The following is a 20,003-nucleotide window of genomic DNA, read 5'->3' as shown; positions in this document are numbered from 1 at the left end:
TATTATTATTATTATTATTATTATTATTATTATTATTAAATACTTGGTACTGCGGCCTCTGCTGGCCTATTGTACCAGCCCCAGATGATAGGTGTGGGTGATTGTGGAGCAACTGGTGAAATGAACATTGGCACGGGCAACAGAATTACTCGGAAAAATACCTACCCCAGCGCCACTTTGTCCACCACAAATTCGACATGACCAAACCCGGGCTCGCACCCGGGCCGCCGCGGTAGAAAGCTAGCGACTAAGCGCTTGAGCTATGGCGCGGTATTTCTAATAGCCTGGCAGAATCAGATTGTCTAAAACGCAACGCAGTCTGACTGCCCTGGAGACGCAACTGAGAGTTATAAATATGTGTTGCAGTGAATACTGTCAAATACAAAAACTAAACATTCATTTATCACTAATGCAGTACTAACCGACGTTAATGCATTTTGAAGACTTTATCCATGGACCCATGACGTTTCGTGAGCTCTAGATTACATTCCTACATCTATACATACTGAAAAACAACATTTTCATAACGATGTCCACACGCTCTGTGTTTCCTATCCTCTATACCAGTGGTTCTCAACCTTTATGAGACCGCGGCCCGGTAAGTTCTTTTTTTTATAAGACGAGGGCCCAGTCCCAACAAATTTACTCGTAAATACCTTTCCAGTTTTGTTAAAGTTCATGCATTAAGCTAACGTAATATTAGTAATTAATTATAGCATAATAATAAAGATTATTAGTACACTTATGTATACGGTGTGGCATGCTGACAAACATAAAATTACATTTAAATTAGTTATCAATCACTGGACTAATGAAATCTTGTAGCAGTTTGTAGTTTCCTCAGACCAACATCATTAAATTAATTTGTGCTAATTTTCATTGACATATCCCATGCTGATCACCAAAACTTATGATATTCAGCGTAAAATTGATTATTATATTATTAAATTGATTTTAATGACATTGGTTTGAAAAAAACGGCAGTGAGAAAAATAGTTATGCACTGTAACTCACCATAGAAGTCAGCTGAGGAGGGGAAGAAGCAGAAGGATGTCAACTTGCCGGCGAAACACTTATTATCACACACACGCCAAATAATTATATATGTAAAGTATGTAATTTGATAAATAAAAATGTATGAATCTCTCAATTCTAAACACTACTTCCAACACTAATTAACCTTCAATACGAGATTTCTTAACACCAAAATTAAACAAAGTACCCTGTCTCTTATTCATATTAAAATTTAAATCACTCAGGTTTCGAAACAAGCACTTACACACTGCAATGCGAACTTGCGAAGAAACAGTATTCAGTATTACGAGATTTGAGAACCGGATACAGACTGCCTTGATCTTCAATTTCAGTGGAAACATTTTCTTTATACTTCCTTGCTGATTGGTCACTGACATTTGCAACACAGATGTTATTTCGCTCAGTTCTGAGAACAGAGGATATGCCGTCCATTGTTGTAATCGGCTTGCAGACAATTTTATGACTGGTCATAAACATCGGTATTGCCTTTCCCGAATGTTGAAAGATTTGGATGTCTGAAAATTCCCGATCATTCATGAATACTTCCATGTTTAAAAATATGCGGCTTGGTCACTGACATTTGCTACACAGATTTAGGTGTTCTGTGTCCGAGCTTCTCGACACAAATATTGTTCTCATAAGAATATTTCCACTATAAAATATTTATTCGTGAAAAATGCTTAGAAACTGAAAATGACAAATTCCAGAAGAGCCTCTCGCGGCCCAGTATAATTGATGCCAGGGCCCACTACTGGGCCGCGGCCCTGCGGTTGAGAACCACTGCTCTATACACATACTTACTGACTACTGTTCCTCTTGTATTGCAGTACGGTATAGACAGAATTCAGCGGTATGGGCGGCTCCACAAAAACTGCGTCAAGACATGAGACAAAGATGCAGTCTTGCTTCATTCGTGATTCATCAGCATCATGACTCAGACCGGTGTGCGGCGTTTTCATAATCTCATTCGTTTCAACTGTGCTCCTTTATTTGCGTCATGTCGCAGACATCGTGCCTTGACTGTTACGTCTTGACGCATGCCGGTGTGCGGCCTACCTAAGTTCCTACAGTACAGACCTCGAGTTCGGTTTGAAACACTGGTACCTAGATAGTTACCTTCCATCGAAAGCCATGCTGCTGAATGTCAGCAGTAGTTGAAATAACGTTAGAGAAGCACCCCAAACAAAACAAAACAATTTGTACTTACACTGTTTCTGCAGAAACTCTTTGTTACTTATTCGTATGTTATTGTCACGTGTATTAATGACTATAGAAGGGGTGTGGATTGGTAAACAGATTTACTGACCATTCAACAGGTCGTAACTACAAATAACTATAACAATATTACTAATTTCCACACTACAGGTCACTCAATACTATGTCTTCTAAGTCTGCTTTCACCAGCCGTTGCTTGGTAACAGGTCCCAGCAATGGCAAAGTTTTCATTAGACATTTCCTGGCAACGAATCTTAGCGATGGAGATTCTTAGGCTTCCGTTGTCCGCTGGTTAACACTCCATAGTTGAACCCTCAACTAGTCTCAACTACTGAACTACGCTGAGTGTCAAAAGTCACATTGCGACTGACGGTCAGTCAGTCAGTCGGTAAGCCTTGGTGTCGAGCCCCATCTGGGGATCACGACCAGATATTTATTACTGTTTGACAGTTACGGGCTTGTTTTTGTGGGGCGCCCTCTCTGACGAGAGGACGGGTCTGTCCTTCGTATATGCTGCTAGCTCTTGCCAGCGCAGTCTTTCTAAGGTCCGAGTCACCTGGGCTCGCGACCATATTTTACTGTCTCAGATTTGAGACTTCCCTTTTCGTCGCCTCCTACGACTCGCAGGGTCACGGTGGAGATATTCGACCCCGACTCCATACGGGGTAGTCTCACGTGTTCTCCCTTTATTACTTCGGAAAGGACAGAACAGAAATCAGCACCTCCAACAGTTCGTTTATTATTGGACGCTTACTCGTTGCTACGGAAACCTTTGCTGATTCCGGAGCAACGTTCTTCTTTCCAGAAGTCTACACATTTTCATTTTCGTATCCAGGGACAGGTTTGTTAAACACTCAGCGATGGTTAGTGTCCACGAATAGTATCTCTGCGGCAACATGTTTGCCAATTGGTTTCCTAGAAGCGCCTACATGTCGTACTTTCTCACCTTCTTTCTGTCTTTCTTTCATGCCTTCCTTTTTCCTTCCTTCCCCTTATTTCTCCTTTCATCTCTTTCTTCATTGCTCTTTCGCTGTGTTCACCGAACCCGTTAGCTGAAGCGGTAATGTGTCTGAGTTCGACTCTTGGCCGGGACAACAACTATACTGACTGAAAATTCTCGCCGTTTTCCTCAGTCTGTCAAAGCTAATGATGGAACAGAAACTTAAATTTGGACTCAACCGCTTCTTCCACATCACTGCTAATTCATTACTAACATCCAATCATTCGATGCGCACATTCTCCATTCAACTGCATGCATTGGTTGTCACGGACTTAGTTCTTTGACTAGGTTTGTTGCATAATATTTTCATCTCCCTTTCCATCTTACTCTCAGGTCTGCGCATGCCTTATGGCAATTTTTACTGCATACTTTCCTGTTATTTCCCTTAGACAAAGCCAGGCCTCATGCATTTATATACCGGTAGTTATACAGCTGAGCGGTCTAAGGCGTGTTACTGTCTTCGCTCGCTTGGAAACCGGGATCGTGGGTTCGAATCCCACTCATGGCATGGATGTTTAGTTTGTGTGTGTGCGTTTTTCTGTGTTTGTGTACAGGTAGAGGCCTTGCGACGAGCTGATCACCCGCTCAAGGAGTCGTACCGAATGTGTAAGATCTAGAAAAACCGAAGTGAACAGAGAAGTTCATGGAGGTAGGCCTAGGCCCACTGGGGCTGTAGTGCCAAGGGGGAAAAAAAAGTCATACAGTTGACAGCTGCAATAACAAGACCTGAACTGTCAAACAATATCTGGTCATGAGCCCCAGACTGGGCTCGACACCAAGACTGACTGACTGACTGACTGACTAACTAATAGTCAGTGACTTTGACTTGCTTGCGGTGGCGATCCGTAGGTGGGGAGTGGATCCGGTATCCGATCCGGAACCCCGTCGAGAGACACTCTAACACGTGACAGTGTTTAAAACACCTCTGGGTGTGGGAAACATTTAAAGAAATATTTCTGATTCACTAGTGCGATATTTGCAAAACGATTCATAACAAGAAACTTGTTAGCATTATCTTCAGCAAATTAACATCAAGGACATTGATATGAGAGAAATTACACCTGCTAAACCAGTTTACTTCAGTGGAGTACACATATAACAACTTCTTCAAAATCTTAATAGTATGCACCTGGTTGTGTGGCATATATAGGAAATATGTGTATAACGGGGGCAGGCTACACAACAATATTCGTGAAAAACAAAATAGACACAACTGTATCAACATTTGTTTGAGGCACTATGCTACAAGCCGGAAGGTTGCTGGTTCAAATCCCGATGAGGTCATTGGATTTTTTCAATTGACCTAATCCTACCAGCCGTACTATGGCCCTGGGGTCGACTCAGCCTCTAACAGAAATGAGTACCAGGAATATTCTTGGGGGTAAAGGGCTGCCGGCGCATAGGGCTGACAACCTTGCCGCCATCTATGAGCCGACTGTCTAGAAAATGTGGGAACCTCAACGTCTCACAACCCTATGGGCCTCCACGGCCTGTTACAGGGATACCTTTACTTTTTACTTACTTACTTACTTTACAACATAGCGACAGCATCATCACACGGAGCGGCCTGTACACATAACATCGTGAAAACCTGGTATACATCAATAAAATTAAATATGTTCGGTGATACACAGAATAAGGGGCGTAGGCTCCACACCATAATTGCTTCTACTACCGAGAAAGCATATTAATACGCAGCGGTCACAAAGTTTTAAAGAGATTTATTACAAAATACCTAATTTCTGTACAATATTAATGTTAATTTTTAGTAATTCTAAATTTTACTGCCTTAAGTATTTACGTTTTAACTGAAAAATCAATTTATACAATTAAAAACTCACAAGAACACAACATGGATCCATATTGAAATTAGATGCAATTTAAGAACTAGGACTAGTACGCCTGATGATGGCCCAATATAAGGGCCGAAACATGTACGGTCAAGAGCAAAATAAAACAAATGTTGATACATTAGTGTCTACTTTTTCAGGAATACTGCTGTGTAGACTGCCCCATTATACACACATAACTGCTTCATAAGTCTCTTATGCTCACTGTGATCAAAAACGAAAAGTGATACGCAACTAATAATGTCACATGCAGGGCCTATTACTTTAAAAATGATGGGTATTACTAACCCCGTGTGGAGGCGGGGTCGAATACCTCCACCATAGTCTGCCAATTGTAGGAGGTGACAAAGAGGGATGTCTCTGAATCTGAGACACTATATGGTCGTGAGTCCCAAGGGAATCGGACCTGAGAATGACTGCGCTGGTGAGGACCAGCAGCAGTTTTAAGCGACAGACCCGTCCTCTCGTCAGAGAGAGCGCACCACATCAACAAACCCCCCAGTCTGACAGTAATAAAAATCTGGTCGTAAGCCCCAGATGGGTGCTTTATTCCATGACAGACTGGCCGAATGACCGTCGGTCGTAACATAAGACTCGACTCGACATTCACACATCACGTGTGGAGGCGGGGTCGAATACCTCCCCCTGCGAGTCGTAGAAGGCGACGAAAAGAGAACACAGTGCCTGAGGGTATAACCGGGTCACCCTGTTCTTGGGGGATATCAATACGGAGACCTGGGTCCCCAGGATGAGGAGTCTCGAATCTAAAACAGTAAAATGTGGTCGTGAGTCCTGAGGGACTCGGACCTGAGAATGACTGCGCTGGCGAGGACCAGCAGCAATTGTAAACACAGACCCTTCCTCTCCTGAGAGAGGACTATAACCGCAATTGTACAGCTGGAAAATAAAACTACTGGTCATGAGTCTCGAGGTGCTTGCCGCCAAGACGAAGCGATTGGCGGTAAACCGCCAGTCGTAGAGTAACTCTTGACTCTAACATAGGCTGTCCAGTGACTGAGGCTAGCTCTTTTTAAGAGACCAACAGAGTATGTGTCTCCCCCCTTCATCTGGGGGCGGAAACAGATCAAATTTCCGAAACTTGTGTTCTCTTGTTCTTAGAATACTGGACGAAGGATAAAGACCAAAAACCCAGCAATTCTGAGTGTTACACTCGTACACCATCGTCAGAACCCTTTAAAATCTACTTGAGGTAAAAGGTTACAAGACCTCTGAGAAAACTGAGAAAAACTACTTTCTGCTCCATACTTTTCTATTCCAACAAATCCGCGTCTGGTTTTGTCGTTTCATTTTGTTTTTGTGAAAAGCTTGTTACTTACGTACAGAGTCTGTATGCGATAAATACATAAATGTATGTCTGATTTAACTTGAAGCTTTAAAACATTTCCATGTTGGCAACTATTCACTCAGAATTACTGGGTTTTTGGACTTTTTCCATCGTCCGGAATTCTAGGTAATAGAGGACATGACGTTTCGGAAACTGGATCTGTTTCCATCTACAGGTGAGAAAGGAAGACACCTACTCAGCTGGGCCCCTTAGAAAGAGCTAATCTCAATCACTGGACTCTTTAGAATCAACTATTCACTTACCAAGCAACGTTCCATACATAATGTACATGCACGTTATCATCCACCTGCATGCATGTAATTTGATACTTTTCTAAGCGACATATCCCTTAAGATGGGCATTTGCATTCAATTCAATGAGGAAAGCCACCACCTGTCCTACAGCGCCCTCCCAAACAGCCAATGTTGTAATGAAGTCACGAGCAAGACGAAGTGGTTGTATTTGACACACCCGTTTCGTATTCAAGAGGCCGCTAGTAAGAATTTCTGCCCGATAACCAGCTATTCTGAAAATTTCTGTGCTATTTATCAGTAACTCCAGGCAAAAGCTGGGACACTACCTTAAATATGCAATGTGCCATTCTTCCACGTGACTCCTATTTCATCTCGTGCAACTATCTTATCACTGGATGTTACAGTACACAGGCGAAAGGAAGCTAAGATGAGCACACAGCTTACATAGGGCAAAATATAAATCTATAGAAGATGCGAACTAAAATAATCGCATTACGAATAGCACTGCACCTTGTGTTTTCGACTCGAAACACTGCCGAAAACACTGTTCTATTCTATCCTATTTACAAAAGACGAACAAGGAGCTTGTGAACAAGCAAGCAGTGCAGATCCATATATACTTGTAGGGACGGCATGACATGCAGTTACTTTAGTTTTCTTACAAACCAATATGAAGATTTTTAGTTATTGCGGTGTCTACTAACCAATTGCGGAACCGGGATAGCGCAGTTGGTATAGCAACTGGCTACGAGCTGGAAGACCGAGGGGTCGGAGTTCGAGTCTCGGTAGGGTCAAGAATTTTCTCTCCTCCAAGTCGTCCAGACAGGCTCTGGGGTCCACCCAACCTCCTATAAAATGGGTACTGGGGGCTCTTTCCCCGGGGGGTAAAGCGGCAGGGGCGTGAAGCTGACCACTCACCTCCAACTAGTGCCGAGGTCAAGAAAATGTGGATCTATACACCCTATACCCCATACGCCTTCATGGCGTAGTGCTTAATTAGTTAAGCACAGGGACAACTTTACCTTTTACTGTTGTGCTTATAATGTGGAAGTCTAGAAGAGTATGTAATGAAGAGATGAATTTTCTTGCGTCATACATCTCTGACAGGAAAAGTAATTTTTTTTTCCCGTTATGGTCACATTACACAATTCAATCCTTGCACCTAACTCCGAAAGTCAAGACACTGTCCAAACATTGTTCTGGCACACACTAGATAACGATCTTCTGGGTTGTAATATCGTTGTAATACGACAAAGTCAGCCTAACTATACAGTGCTGCAATCTTCTCAGGGAGTGTCACTATTAGTTACACCTGAAGTACTAAGTTAATGTGACATTCAAACATTTTGGAGTTCTCAGAACTGGACAAATATACAACATTCATAAAGCGGAAATGGCCACGTGCTTTGCGACCGTCATCGAACAATTAATGTATTATTATTAATATTCAAAAATTCTCGAGGACGCCCAAAAACCCTAAAGAGGGCCCCAGGGTGTCAGCGAACATGTGATTAGCCATTCCGATTAGAGGCTACGCTGAAACAGCGTCCTCAATAGTCATGAATAATTAATCGTGGAAAAAGATTAGAAATTTTTACCATGAAACTAGCATGCTTCCGAAGTCCAAGCATACACATACATTATGTAAATACTCGTATATACAGAGGGTGGACAAAATAATGGAAACACTACAGATGCTGTACACATTTCTTTGTTAATATGGTGTTGGGCCACCTTTTGCCTTCAGTACAGCCGCACTCCTTGGAATGGACTCTTACAGGTTTTAAACAGTCTCTAGTGGAATTTTATATCATTTTTCTTGAAGAACATCCTCATTTTGCTTTAGAGATATTGGAGGTGGGAATCTGTTCCTCACTCAAGTCTCCAAAACTGACCAGAGTGGTTCAGTGAAGTTCATATCTGGCGAGTATGCTGGCCAGGGAAGATGCTGACGTTCACCTTAATGCTCTTCAAACCACGACTGAACAGTTCCAGCTGTGTGAATGGAGGTACTGTTGTCTTGGAAAACTGCAACGTCGTTCGGAAATAACGTCCGAATGATGGGATGCACCTGATCACCCAACCTGTCCACGTGTTCCTTTGCAGTAATTCGACCATGAAGGATAACGAGACCAACGGAATGCTGTACCACGATATTGCTGCACAAACCGTCACAGAACCTCCCCCGTGTTTCACTGCTGGAAGCAGGCATTCCCGACTGTAGGCTTCCTTGGGTGTTCTCCAAAAGTAAACTGTTCCTGATGCAGGGAACAGCGTGCAGGACGACTCATTTGAACATATCACGCGCGCGCTTCCAGTTGCCTGATGTCCAGGTTTCATGGTCGTGACACCAACGTTCACACATCTGATCAATGCTTACAGTAATCAGAGCAACTGCAGCCCTACCGCTACCGTGGATGTTGGGTTTGTGAAGCTCATGCCGGACATTTTTTGTGGAAACAGGGTCTTCAAGATGAATATTCAGTTCTGGTGCAGTAGTTCTGTGACTTTTCGAAACGATCTTTCTCAATGTAAGATGATCTCTTTCTGTCAGTGTTGATTTCTGTTCAAACTTCCTCTTCGCTGATGTCATCTTCCCACGATTCGAGTATGCCGACATAACCTTAGAAACCATCGCTCTCGATGGCAGTTTTGTTCACACATGCTCAAGCTAAACGCGTACCAACAATCTGTCCTCTTTCAAAATCAGATAAATCTCCCATTTTCCGATTCTCTCACATGGACTGTCACTTAACACAATCACTAATGCACTGACACGAACACTACTGAGTGTAAACAAACGGAAGAACATTCAGTGTTGCCAACTGAAGTTCTTTCAATTTAGCCAACACAAATTCTATTCCTCACTTCCTTAGTGTTCCCATTATTTTGTCCGTCCCTTGTATTTTTTCACAACCGTGTAAGAGTCAAGGATGTAAAACCCTAAAATAACCCCTAAGCACAGCATCGCCATCATCACTGCCGTTGTTCATAAATATGGATTCCGCAGAGGAAACGTCGGTAGACAAATAACAATCCAAAGAATATCGAAATCTGATTGCGAAAGGCACTACTAAGGGATCACCTGTAGGCATAGGACTGAGAAGGTTATTGGAAAATAATATTAAAGCTAAAATTAGATAGTTATATGTAACTAATGGAATAACCGTTGCAAAGTCAACGGAATATCTTCAGAACTCCCATCTCTAGTTGCTGTTTCCACAGGTAACCCTTTCAATGATTAAGGTTTACACATCATGGACTTTAAGGGACACCTTGAATTACGATTTCATTGAATAGGCATGCTATTAAGTAGAATATTTCTGACAAAAGGCTTCCTACAACAACAACAACAATAATAATAATAATAATAATAATAATAATAATAATGAGTTACCTTTTTCGAGAAAGATCGATACTACTGTTGAACGGAATAGTTAAACTGTAAACGTGTTTCCTTAAATATAAATCTAAAATATGAAGTCGGAAATCATAGAGCATTAAAGATATCAGCCGCTCTACTATCCATTCTGATCTGCGTTAGCCGTTTGTTCTTTAATATATCTACTAAGCTAAAGTACAAATAGAGACCAAGTTCAAATATTTTTTTTTTAAAACAGTAGCGCACACTTAAACGTTCGCAGCAGTGAACATGATCTCCATAAAGTAATGTAACGACGGCTCGACAGAATAAGCGTTGCTGTCATTTTCTAGTTTTAGACATTGTTTTTTTTGTTGCTAGTGGGGTGGGACTAAGTCCCTTGTACTGCGGCCACTTCTGGCCTAAAGTTCTAGACATAATTAACTATGATTCATTTTCCATTTGGTTTTCATGGAAACGGTATAACAAGAGACCGAAATATAATACGTCAAATAATTCCTTGCTTGGACTAATTACATACAGATATATATATATACACACTGGGTTAAACTGTTATGGAATCCGTCACATTTTGTATCAGTATTCTGAAAAATGTTTACAGGGCTATTAATAACAGCAGCAGGCAGCTATTACTATTGTTATTAATGTTATTTCCTCTCTCTTAAGCTCTAACATTTCCCTCATTAGTTTGCTCTTACACACCCTTAACTACTCGTAGTTTATGCCTTTAGGATGACAGATTACATTTTACGTCTACATAAAACAACGCATGAACTTATAGGATTTGTTGTCTGCTTGACTTACTCTTCGACCCTGAATATGAAGATAGTACGTTCTTCCGAAGCCGGTCACGGTAGCCGGGCGGTCTAAGGCACGCACTGTCTTCGTTCGCTTGGAAACCGGGATCGTGGGTTCGAATCCCACTCAGGGCATGGATGTTTAGTTTGTGTGTGCGTCTTTCTGTGTTTGTGTACAGGTAAAGGCCTTGCGACCAGCTGATCACTCGCCCAAGGAGTCCTACCGAATGTGTAAGATCTAGAAAAACCGAAGTGAACGGAGAAGTTCATGGAGGTAGGCCGAGTCCCACTGGGGCTGTAGTGCCAAGGAAAAAAAAAACGTTCCTCCGAAACGTCGGTGAGCTTTCACCGGAATACATGCGGCGTCACATTGCAGAACACGGTATTCTTCAGAGTCATAAGAGTTTTTAAATGCACGTTTACGAAGTCACCTGTTTCTACACACATTCTTGCATCGCATACAAATCTATTCACTGACAGAGCTTGTCAACAACAGAGATGTTATGTTCTGTAGGCATCTGTCCCATATTTAAATAAACACAATCTGTAGTAAAATGGGTTTAGAATAAATTAATGACATACGAGAATCATGGGTCAATTTCTGAATTCTGTAGAATTAGCAGTTTTTAAAAAAAAAAATGAACACATTTCTATTTCGACTTCATAAACAGTAAAGGCTATAGAGAGTCGACATGGAGCAAAATCGAATTCAATCGACAATTCTGTAAACCTATATGCCAAATTTTTCCTATATCTATCATTTGGCAATTAGAATAATCAGTGCATAGCAGAAACTCATAATTAAATGAATTAGACCGAAAGAAAATAATATAAACCTACGAGTATTTAAACATTCCTCTCTATAACAAATCGTCAATTGCCAAGTTTTTGTTGTGGTCTTATGTATTTTCCGTCCAGTTTCTTCTAATTCACATCTTTTTCATCAGCAGTAGCAGATGGGCAAAGCATTCGTAATTCAATTTTGTTTCACATTATATCCGTGGAATGCATATTCTATCCTATCTGTAAAACACACTGCTGGGTCCCTGCAGCCTTCGTGTCACTAGTCACCTCTAAGACATTGCATTTTCTCGGAATTATATCGACACGTTTAACCCACTTGATTTAATATTTCGAAATTTTGTTCAACATGGATTTTCTTACAAATGATAAAACAATTCCGTCCAGTGTGACTGTTGAAGCTTTCACTACTTCACCTCTTAGCACCCTGACATGTTTCGGCCCCTATAGACCAAGGGTCCCCAAACTATGGCCCGCGAAAGAATTGTGCAGAAATGCGCCAATTTAGTTAGTTAGTTAGTTATTGGAGAGGGTGGGTTTCCCCATGAACTTAGACCTGTATTGGTCCATTGTGCTTCCCTCTATGATTTCTACCAGTCTCTATATCCTACCGGTACTGGTGCTTACCATCAGTCCCGCCCAGCCAGCGAGACCGGCTCTACTAGCTGAGAGGTATCTATAATGCTTCCCCCATCTACCAGAGGTATTAGAGACTGCTGTTGGGCGGGAAACGTCCGTAATTTGGCTCAGTGACCTCCTTTGGAGATATGAGGTCCTTTTACGTGCCGTAAAGCTACGACACGGGACCCANAGAATATTTGTTCATAGATTTCAAATTCATTAATTAAGACTGTGTTTAAAATATATTTATATTCTATATTATGTTAATATTACTATTATTCACAATTTTACAAATTCTGGACCGTATACTTCGCGGTATTTCTTCGTACTTGTTCGGCCTCGATCGGCAGTGTCACTTCGTGGTAATGTAGGTAGCGCGAGCAGTTCGTTACTAGCCGTCTTGTGCACAAGACTTCTTGCAGTGGTGCAGTGTAATTGTAACAGATCATCATCACCTCAATTTAATCAGAATTTAAGAATGCAAAAAGAGTTCCATCATTCACATTGTTTTATTATAATTTGTGAAGAAAATATGAGCATTTGCTGCTACTGTCTGTTGTCATTAATATACGATAATTTATTCTCACGTACTTTGTATTTAGTTTATGAAATTCTGTGCTTTCAATGAAACTCATATACCTAGAATTATTAATTTCTCATTTTACCCGGCCCGTTGAAAGTGCTGAATTACCTACTGTGGCCCGCGTTTCGAAAAGTCTGGAGACCCCTGCTATAGACCATCATCAGAGGAAACATCAGTACTTTTAGAAACTACAATTACATTGGGTGTTTTGATTTTTAAAGTACATAAATATACAATATTTGTAATATATACTTTATACAAAATCCAAATTTCTTACAACTACAGCAACTGTCCTTGATGCATTAAAGTTTTTTTAAAAACTTTTTGTTATTTAAGTTAAAATTCTTTAACCGAATTGGTTCGTGTCTCTTGTTCTTTCGTTTTTCTTGACGGGGCCGAACTTGTGCCGCCCGTCTTTCTTGGGAAGGTAGTTCTTGTTGTCGTCCTATGTTTGTTCGTAGCGTGCTGTGTTGTTCAACAGTCACACTGGACGGAATTGTTTTATCATCTGTATGTAATATTGTTAGTGTGAAGGACCAGAATGAAACAAATCAAATGGATTTTCTTTTTAACTCTTTTAATTCTAGTAATGCGCTATCTCAGCATTGGCATTAGATAATCCCCGGAGCAAATCCGTATCATTAAAAAGTTTAAAACCAGGATTATCTATGAAATAAACCGTCCGAAACTTTGCAGTGCCACAGAAGAATATCAATATATGAAAATTAAGTTTCCAGCAGTTTTTATCAAAATTAGAAAGAAAATATGGTTTACTTCTAACCTAATCTTGTTACTAATCTTGTAAGAATTTTAGGGCAGTGCCATTCATGACAAGATAACGTTGTAAATAAATCTTATATACCACGTTCGCTGAAAATAAGATTGTAAATGTATACAGTATACACTTTAACTGGCACATTCGGCAGAAGGAATTATAAACGACATGAAGAGAGAGCACACCTAATGCCAGAAAACGAAGTGATATTCCATAACTCCAGGGTTTCCTTACTTTTTATAAGCGGAATATTTAAGAACATGCCGAATTCTTCCCGTATAACAAAAAGCATTTAATTCACGTGCAATTATTCGCTCTTACATCTACAGTTCTCACGGCAGAGCCTGCGTTGTAACGCCGCTAAGCTCATCTCCGAAGTACACGGCGTTACAACGCGGACGACTGTGGTGTTCATTTCACTGTTACTTGACACTGAGACAAGCAAAAGTAAAAACTCCGTGGTCTGCAGTCCGCAGGCGAACTATACCGACAGAGTGACCGCTGCTTGTCGGCGAAGTTAGTGCAGCTAGCGGATAGAGGGTGTCGCGTGATCAGCGCAACGGATCCCTACGGCCGTTTATCTCGGTTTTCTAGACCGGAGCCGCTATTTCGTTGGAATAGCTCCTCGATTATCCTCATGAGGCGGAGTGGAGGCCGTTCCAGACCCACTACTTCTCAGGAAATCTGCTAGCGCCGGGAATCGAACCCAGGACCTCTGACAGTCGACAAACACGTGTTTGGACGATACGCAACTCCATTAGTTACATTACAAACCACTATGAAGTCTTACAGGTGACCACAGCAGCCGCGCGGTCTAAGGCATGAACTGCCTTCGCCAGCTCAAACACTGGGGTCGTGGGTTCGAATCCCACTCCACGCATGAATGTCTGCATAGATTTTTGTATTGTCCTGTTTCGGTAGGGGCTTTGCGAAGGGTTGATCCCCCGTTCAAGAAACCCCACGACACTCTACTCGTATAAGATTAAGAAGCCGAAGTGAAGAGAAGCGTTCATACGTAGATGCCTTATTCTCCAGATGAAGCGATAGGAAACAGATAATGAAGTCTTATATTAATTAGGGTGTGCCTTAACCAGGTGAGGTTATACGGCTGTCTAGAATGCATGTAACGGAAGGACGAATTGTCTTCCGACACACACATCTCTGATATTAAAAGTGATTTCCCTTGTAACAGATACATTACACAATGTGCTCCTTATAGCAAACACAGCAGGTCCCCGGTGAACTGGACAGAATTCCTCATTGTCTTTCGTGTCCCTGCAGAGAATACTGAATAAGGTAAAAAAGGTTAGTTGTCCTTGTACTTAATTAATTAAGCAGCACGCCATGAAGGCGTGTGGGAAATGGAGGTATAGCTCCATTCTTTACTTCGGAATTAGGTTGTGACCGGTCAGATTCAGGCCCCGGCCGCTTTGCCCCCAGGGGAAGAGACGGTATCCATTAGATAGGAGGCTGGATGGGACGCTGTGAAGAGAAATAGTTCTTGCCCCTGCCAGGAATCAAACGCCGGCCGTCATGTCCGTAGCCCGTTGCTATACCGTATCCAGGAAATGATATAGTTTCCCACATTAAATTACGACTCCTCTATACCACAGCCTTACCAATTTATTACTCACATTACCCCGACGGTATAGTGTCTCATGGGGCCGTGTCACACCTCAGGCGGCTAGTGGCCGGCTTTCTGCCGCGGCGCCCGGGGCCCGATACAAAGTCGGGTTTTGAAAGATTTTTGGTGGGCAAAGTGGTTTTGTGGTCGCTTTTCTGCAAGTATTTCGGTTCATCTTGCCAATTCTCATTCCACCAACTCAACATCCGTTAATCATTCTATCATCCGGCGTTACAGTCCCGATACTAAGAGCATCGTTAAATAAACAAAAAATGTGCACCAAAACAATTGTCCAGACACTCTGCAATATTTCTCAATTTAAATTGTACATGCGATGGTAAGCACGTTATGTGACAACCTATACATGTGGCCTTCCCACCAATCGCAGCGCGAAAGTCGAAGCACACGTGCAAAGTTACACCCATTTCACCTGAATGTGAACGTGTGCTTACAGGACAAATATTTAAACATGCAGGCACTACAACCTAACTCTCAATTGTACACACACAATTTGTCCTGACCATGTTTTGAAGCCAAGGCCACGTGCGTGATGTTTTTGTCGTGAATAATAGCATTGATGCAAAACTTTACTTACCAACTAATGGAAATATACTGGGTTGTTCTAACAGCAATTTGAGGTTACTCTGTAAAACTGTAGATGACGGAGAACCTTTCTCAGTCATTTCACACTCCAATCAATAGTTGTAATTCAACCAATTTCACTGTTAACAGACGAATTTATCGGCAGCGCACACTTCCCACAGCAACCAATGCCTCGGGCAGTAAACTAACATTTTCGCCTTCAGGGTTACCAACAATATTAACCTAAATTCCCTAGTCAATACCACCAAATCCCCCAATTAACTTGAAAATAAGCATTACTAAAACGTAAGGATTATTAATAATTAAATTATCATTGTGCAAAAGGTATTTTTCTTGTACAGAACCATGTTTTTGTACAATGTCAAAAGTTATTTAAGTGCTAGAAAATGTATAAACTCTTACAGCTCTGACTCATGATATACAGCATGTATAAACTACACTCAAAAACTTAAAGAGAATATATTATCTTAAACTACAATTATAGTTCCAAAATAAAAAACCAATCTGGTACAACTGCATGAAACACAAACATAATCACTAAAACAACAGTTAACATCACAATTCATTGCAAGCAGACATACTTAACACTATTCAATGACAGTGTTTCTTCTGTGAAGCATGGAATGAGATGGAGAAATGTCCATGAATGATAGGATTTTAAAGGGCAGTACCATGACCTACTGGACACTGTTCATCAATTTTCCTGAAATGAATAACAAAGCTGTAAAATTTTCATTTGGATAGCCAGTAATTTGGTTGAAACTCAACCAAATACCTTCTGAATACAAGATTTGTTTAGAAAATTACCACTTCATCAACCCACTCAACAAACTCAGCAGATTCTGTGAAAACGGAAAGGAACACCCAGAAATCCAATTCCCATCCTTATCCTCAATGTACACACAAACGGGACACAAGCACTTACACACTCAGAAACATAGTTCTTTAAAATTATGCAATTTGATTTTTAGACAAAAAAGTAAACTTTCATATAGTGTATTTTGAATTCCTTCAGTTAAAAGCTACACTGTTACTTTGAATTCAAATATCAAAACCTAAACATTCACTCAATTGTAACAAGTCATCAGAAGATATAACATTTAAACTCTCAAGAACAAAGAAAACCAATCTTAATATTACGGTTGTGATATTTGTGCCTTACTTGATATATATTTTTCAGACATGGGTCTACTTTTCTCATAATGATATATGAAGGTCAATCAGTGATGTTTTGTAAGTGATTTACAGATATTTCACATGACTAAACAAGTTTATCTTCTCCTGTAACTATGAATTTTGCCCCTTCCATGCATTGCAATTCACAGTGAAGAGAGAGGAAACCTTATGTCTTAACAAAATAAGTCAGTGGTGGTGCTATAAGACTACTGAGTGGACGACTGTTCCCAAAAATGTACTCTTAGGACAGAATATGAAATTTACCCTATTTTCCTCCAACAGGCTACTTCTTTCAAAAAGAGAACTTGGTAGTAAATCAGGGTGAAACAACGCAGACTTCCTCAAGGTTATGTTCCAGCAGCATAATATGACTGTTAAAGTAAATGAACCTTCAGATTTTTAATGTGAACTCAAAATATTCATCCAAGAATAAAATATTAATGAAACAAATACTTTAGGATTGCTCTTTCTGATAAACATCTTAATGTAATGAACATCAGACATATATAGAGGCCAACAGCGAAGAATCAGGATTATATGCAAGAAAAGAAAAGCCAACCTACCCCTTTAAACTCATTATACAGTTTAGAGCCCATAGTCCATAGTCTATGTAGATGTGAGAACAAGGAAAATGTAGCCTTATGCCTAAGCACCATGCCATGGAATGTATAGGGACAGTGGGGGTAAAGGTTTTGTGTGTTTTGTATCATTAGAGAAGTAAAATTGACAAGAACTGATGATACTTTTCAGGCTAACACTATTTCTGTCTTCAGATGGAAGAAAATGCACCTATTCTATGGTGAAAAATTAGCTAAAATTAGTCCATATCACTGGCCATAATGCTTGATGAGTAAAGTAACTGGCTATGAGGTTTCAATGTCCCAACAAGCTTTCATTATATGGTGTTTTTAACAGGGCAATTGCCACTAAATGTTGAAGAGTGCCTTCACAATTACAGATTTGTTCTCAACAGCTCTTCTTTCCTCTAAAGGGATGTCATATGGTTAGAATTATTCTAGTATTATATGACTTTTGACTGCAGAAACTAGAGGCAATGGTAGGGAAGACTTACGAAATGAAAAGCATGAATACCACAATATACTTCCCGCTATCCTATACATGTGGGGAATTGGGTCTGAGACAGTTACATGAGGAAAACTCTTACAGAATCAGTTTTCACCATTTTCCAGCCTTTTAATCTTTCCACCATCTGCTTCAAAGTTTAACTGAGAAGTTGGAAACTGTGGGAGCCTCTGTAAGTTGGTGACTAAAGATTCTGAATATACTGTAATACAATCAAAAATGCAACTAACCTTTACTGTAATTAGGCATCACTATGAATATAGTGGCACCTGAATGAGGATTATGGGCAGTGCTGTTAGTTGTGGCTTAGGGAATTACAGCATACTGAGTGAACCCTGTACATCACAACTTTGCTTTTAAGTAACTAAAAAACAGCACTAAAATGGTGGTAAACCGGTATCTTTTCAGNCAGTCTGGATTGACTAGGGACCATCCTTCGTTTTGGGGTTATATTCAGCTAGAAGTAGGCACCACGTCATCTACTGGAAAAAAGATTATTTAAAATAACAAGTTTAAGAACAGCTTTGTGCTTTGTGTTACCACATCATGAATATTTATAAAACGTTTTCTGATGCACTTCACCTCACAAAAGAAATCTCATGAACAGAAAATGATTACCTTAGAAAATGTCATATTACTTACACCCAAACCCCTCAGTTATTCTGACGCCTGAACACAACCTAAACATAAACATACAGAACTACTCAGCAATGGTCAAAGACCCAGTTCTTTAACTGGCTATCATGTGTTTTGCAGTCATCAGCAATTAGATATTATTATGAATGTTTTAAAATTCACATTGGCACCTAAAAATTAATGGGCAACCAAGTTGTTAGCAAAGTTGGTGATCCCTGGTATAGATGGTACCTAGATCAAAATTATAAACAGGGACCTCCTGAATACAAAACATGGATACTGTGTAAAGTAAAGTAGCTGAAACTACTATATTCCCTAAAGGTTACAGAAATTTGTTAAGCAGTTTAGAAAAGTATCAAGTAAATACATGCCATGCAATAAAACCACAAAGTTTGAACCAAGTCTACTCTACCACAGTAATGGAGAACAGTTCAGATGAAATTGAGAACACTTGACCATCAGAATGAAAAAGTCAAGTATTCATTCAATACAAGAGCCATAAGGAAAATAAAATATAATTACAATGATGACAAGTAAGTGTAAATCAGTAAAAATACTATTACAATATTTGATAACAATGGGATTTTTATGTAAGAGAAAAATAAATATTTAGGAATGTGGGAAGTTTGCCTTGAGGAGCTTCTAAGTGCAGATTTTCATATGTGACTGCAACAAATGCAAGAGAGGAAGCAAGAAAAACTGATCAAATCAATACAGAAGACATGTATCTGCTGGATACTAAATTGCAAAAATGAAGAATAATAAATCTTCAGGAGGAATTAAGAGTTCAAATTTTGAAGAGAAACACACTCAATGTAAAAAGAATTAACAAAACCTGGACACAATGAAGGACATTAGTATTAAAGTTGAAAAGACAGAATCCTATGGGATGACTCAGAACAAGACTGTTCAACCAGATAATTGAAGAGAGCTAGAAGAATGGTGAAGGTAAGCATGAAATTGAAGGGGAAATATTTTGTGAAGGCGTAAACATTGCAGAGATTTCTATATGTAATAATACAAATGCCGTCGTGAATGTAACAATTTATTTGGTTGTAGTTCTTTGTCTTTTCTTCCTCTACACTACATGTTTCGGCCGCAACCGGCCATCATCAGCTGTATTTTTCACTATGTAGCTGTCACACTGCACACAATCTAAAATCTAAAACACCAGCCTGTCAATTTTGTTTAAAATCTCGCCAACATACTTCCGTCAATTTGAT

The 20,003-nt window shown here is 40.2% G+C and overlaps 1 protein-coding gene across 2 annotated transcripts in view; it reads right to left on the bottom strand.

Annotated features, from left to right (window-relative positions):
* LOC111867896 (hepatic leukemia factor) overlaps positions 1-16,054 on the bottom strand; it is a 290,075-nt gene extending 274,021 nt beyond the window's left edge. For both annotated transcript variants that reach the window (XM_023858110.2, XM_023858111.2), the window contains exon 1: positions 15,878-16,054. In XM_023858110.2, coding sequence (XP_023713878.1) covers positions 15,878-15,965 — 88 coding nt within the window. In that variant the 5' untranslated portion in view covers positions 15,966-16,054. The remainder of the gene's footprint in view (positions 1-15,877) is intronic.
* Between the last annotated feature and the right edge of the window lie 3,949 nt (positions 16,055-20,003).

This window comes from Cryptotermes secundus, unplaced genomic scaffold (assembly GCF_002891405.2).
Source record: "Cryptotermes secundus unplaced genomic scaffold, Csec_1.0 scaffold111, whole genome shotgun sequence".
Lineage (NCBI taxonomy): Eukaryota > Metazoa > Arthropoda > Insecta > Blattodea > Kalotermitidae > Cryptotermes > Cryptotermes secundus.
Note: the sequence above shows the minus strand (reverse complement) of the source record. Positions and strands in the feature narration are given on the sequence as shown.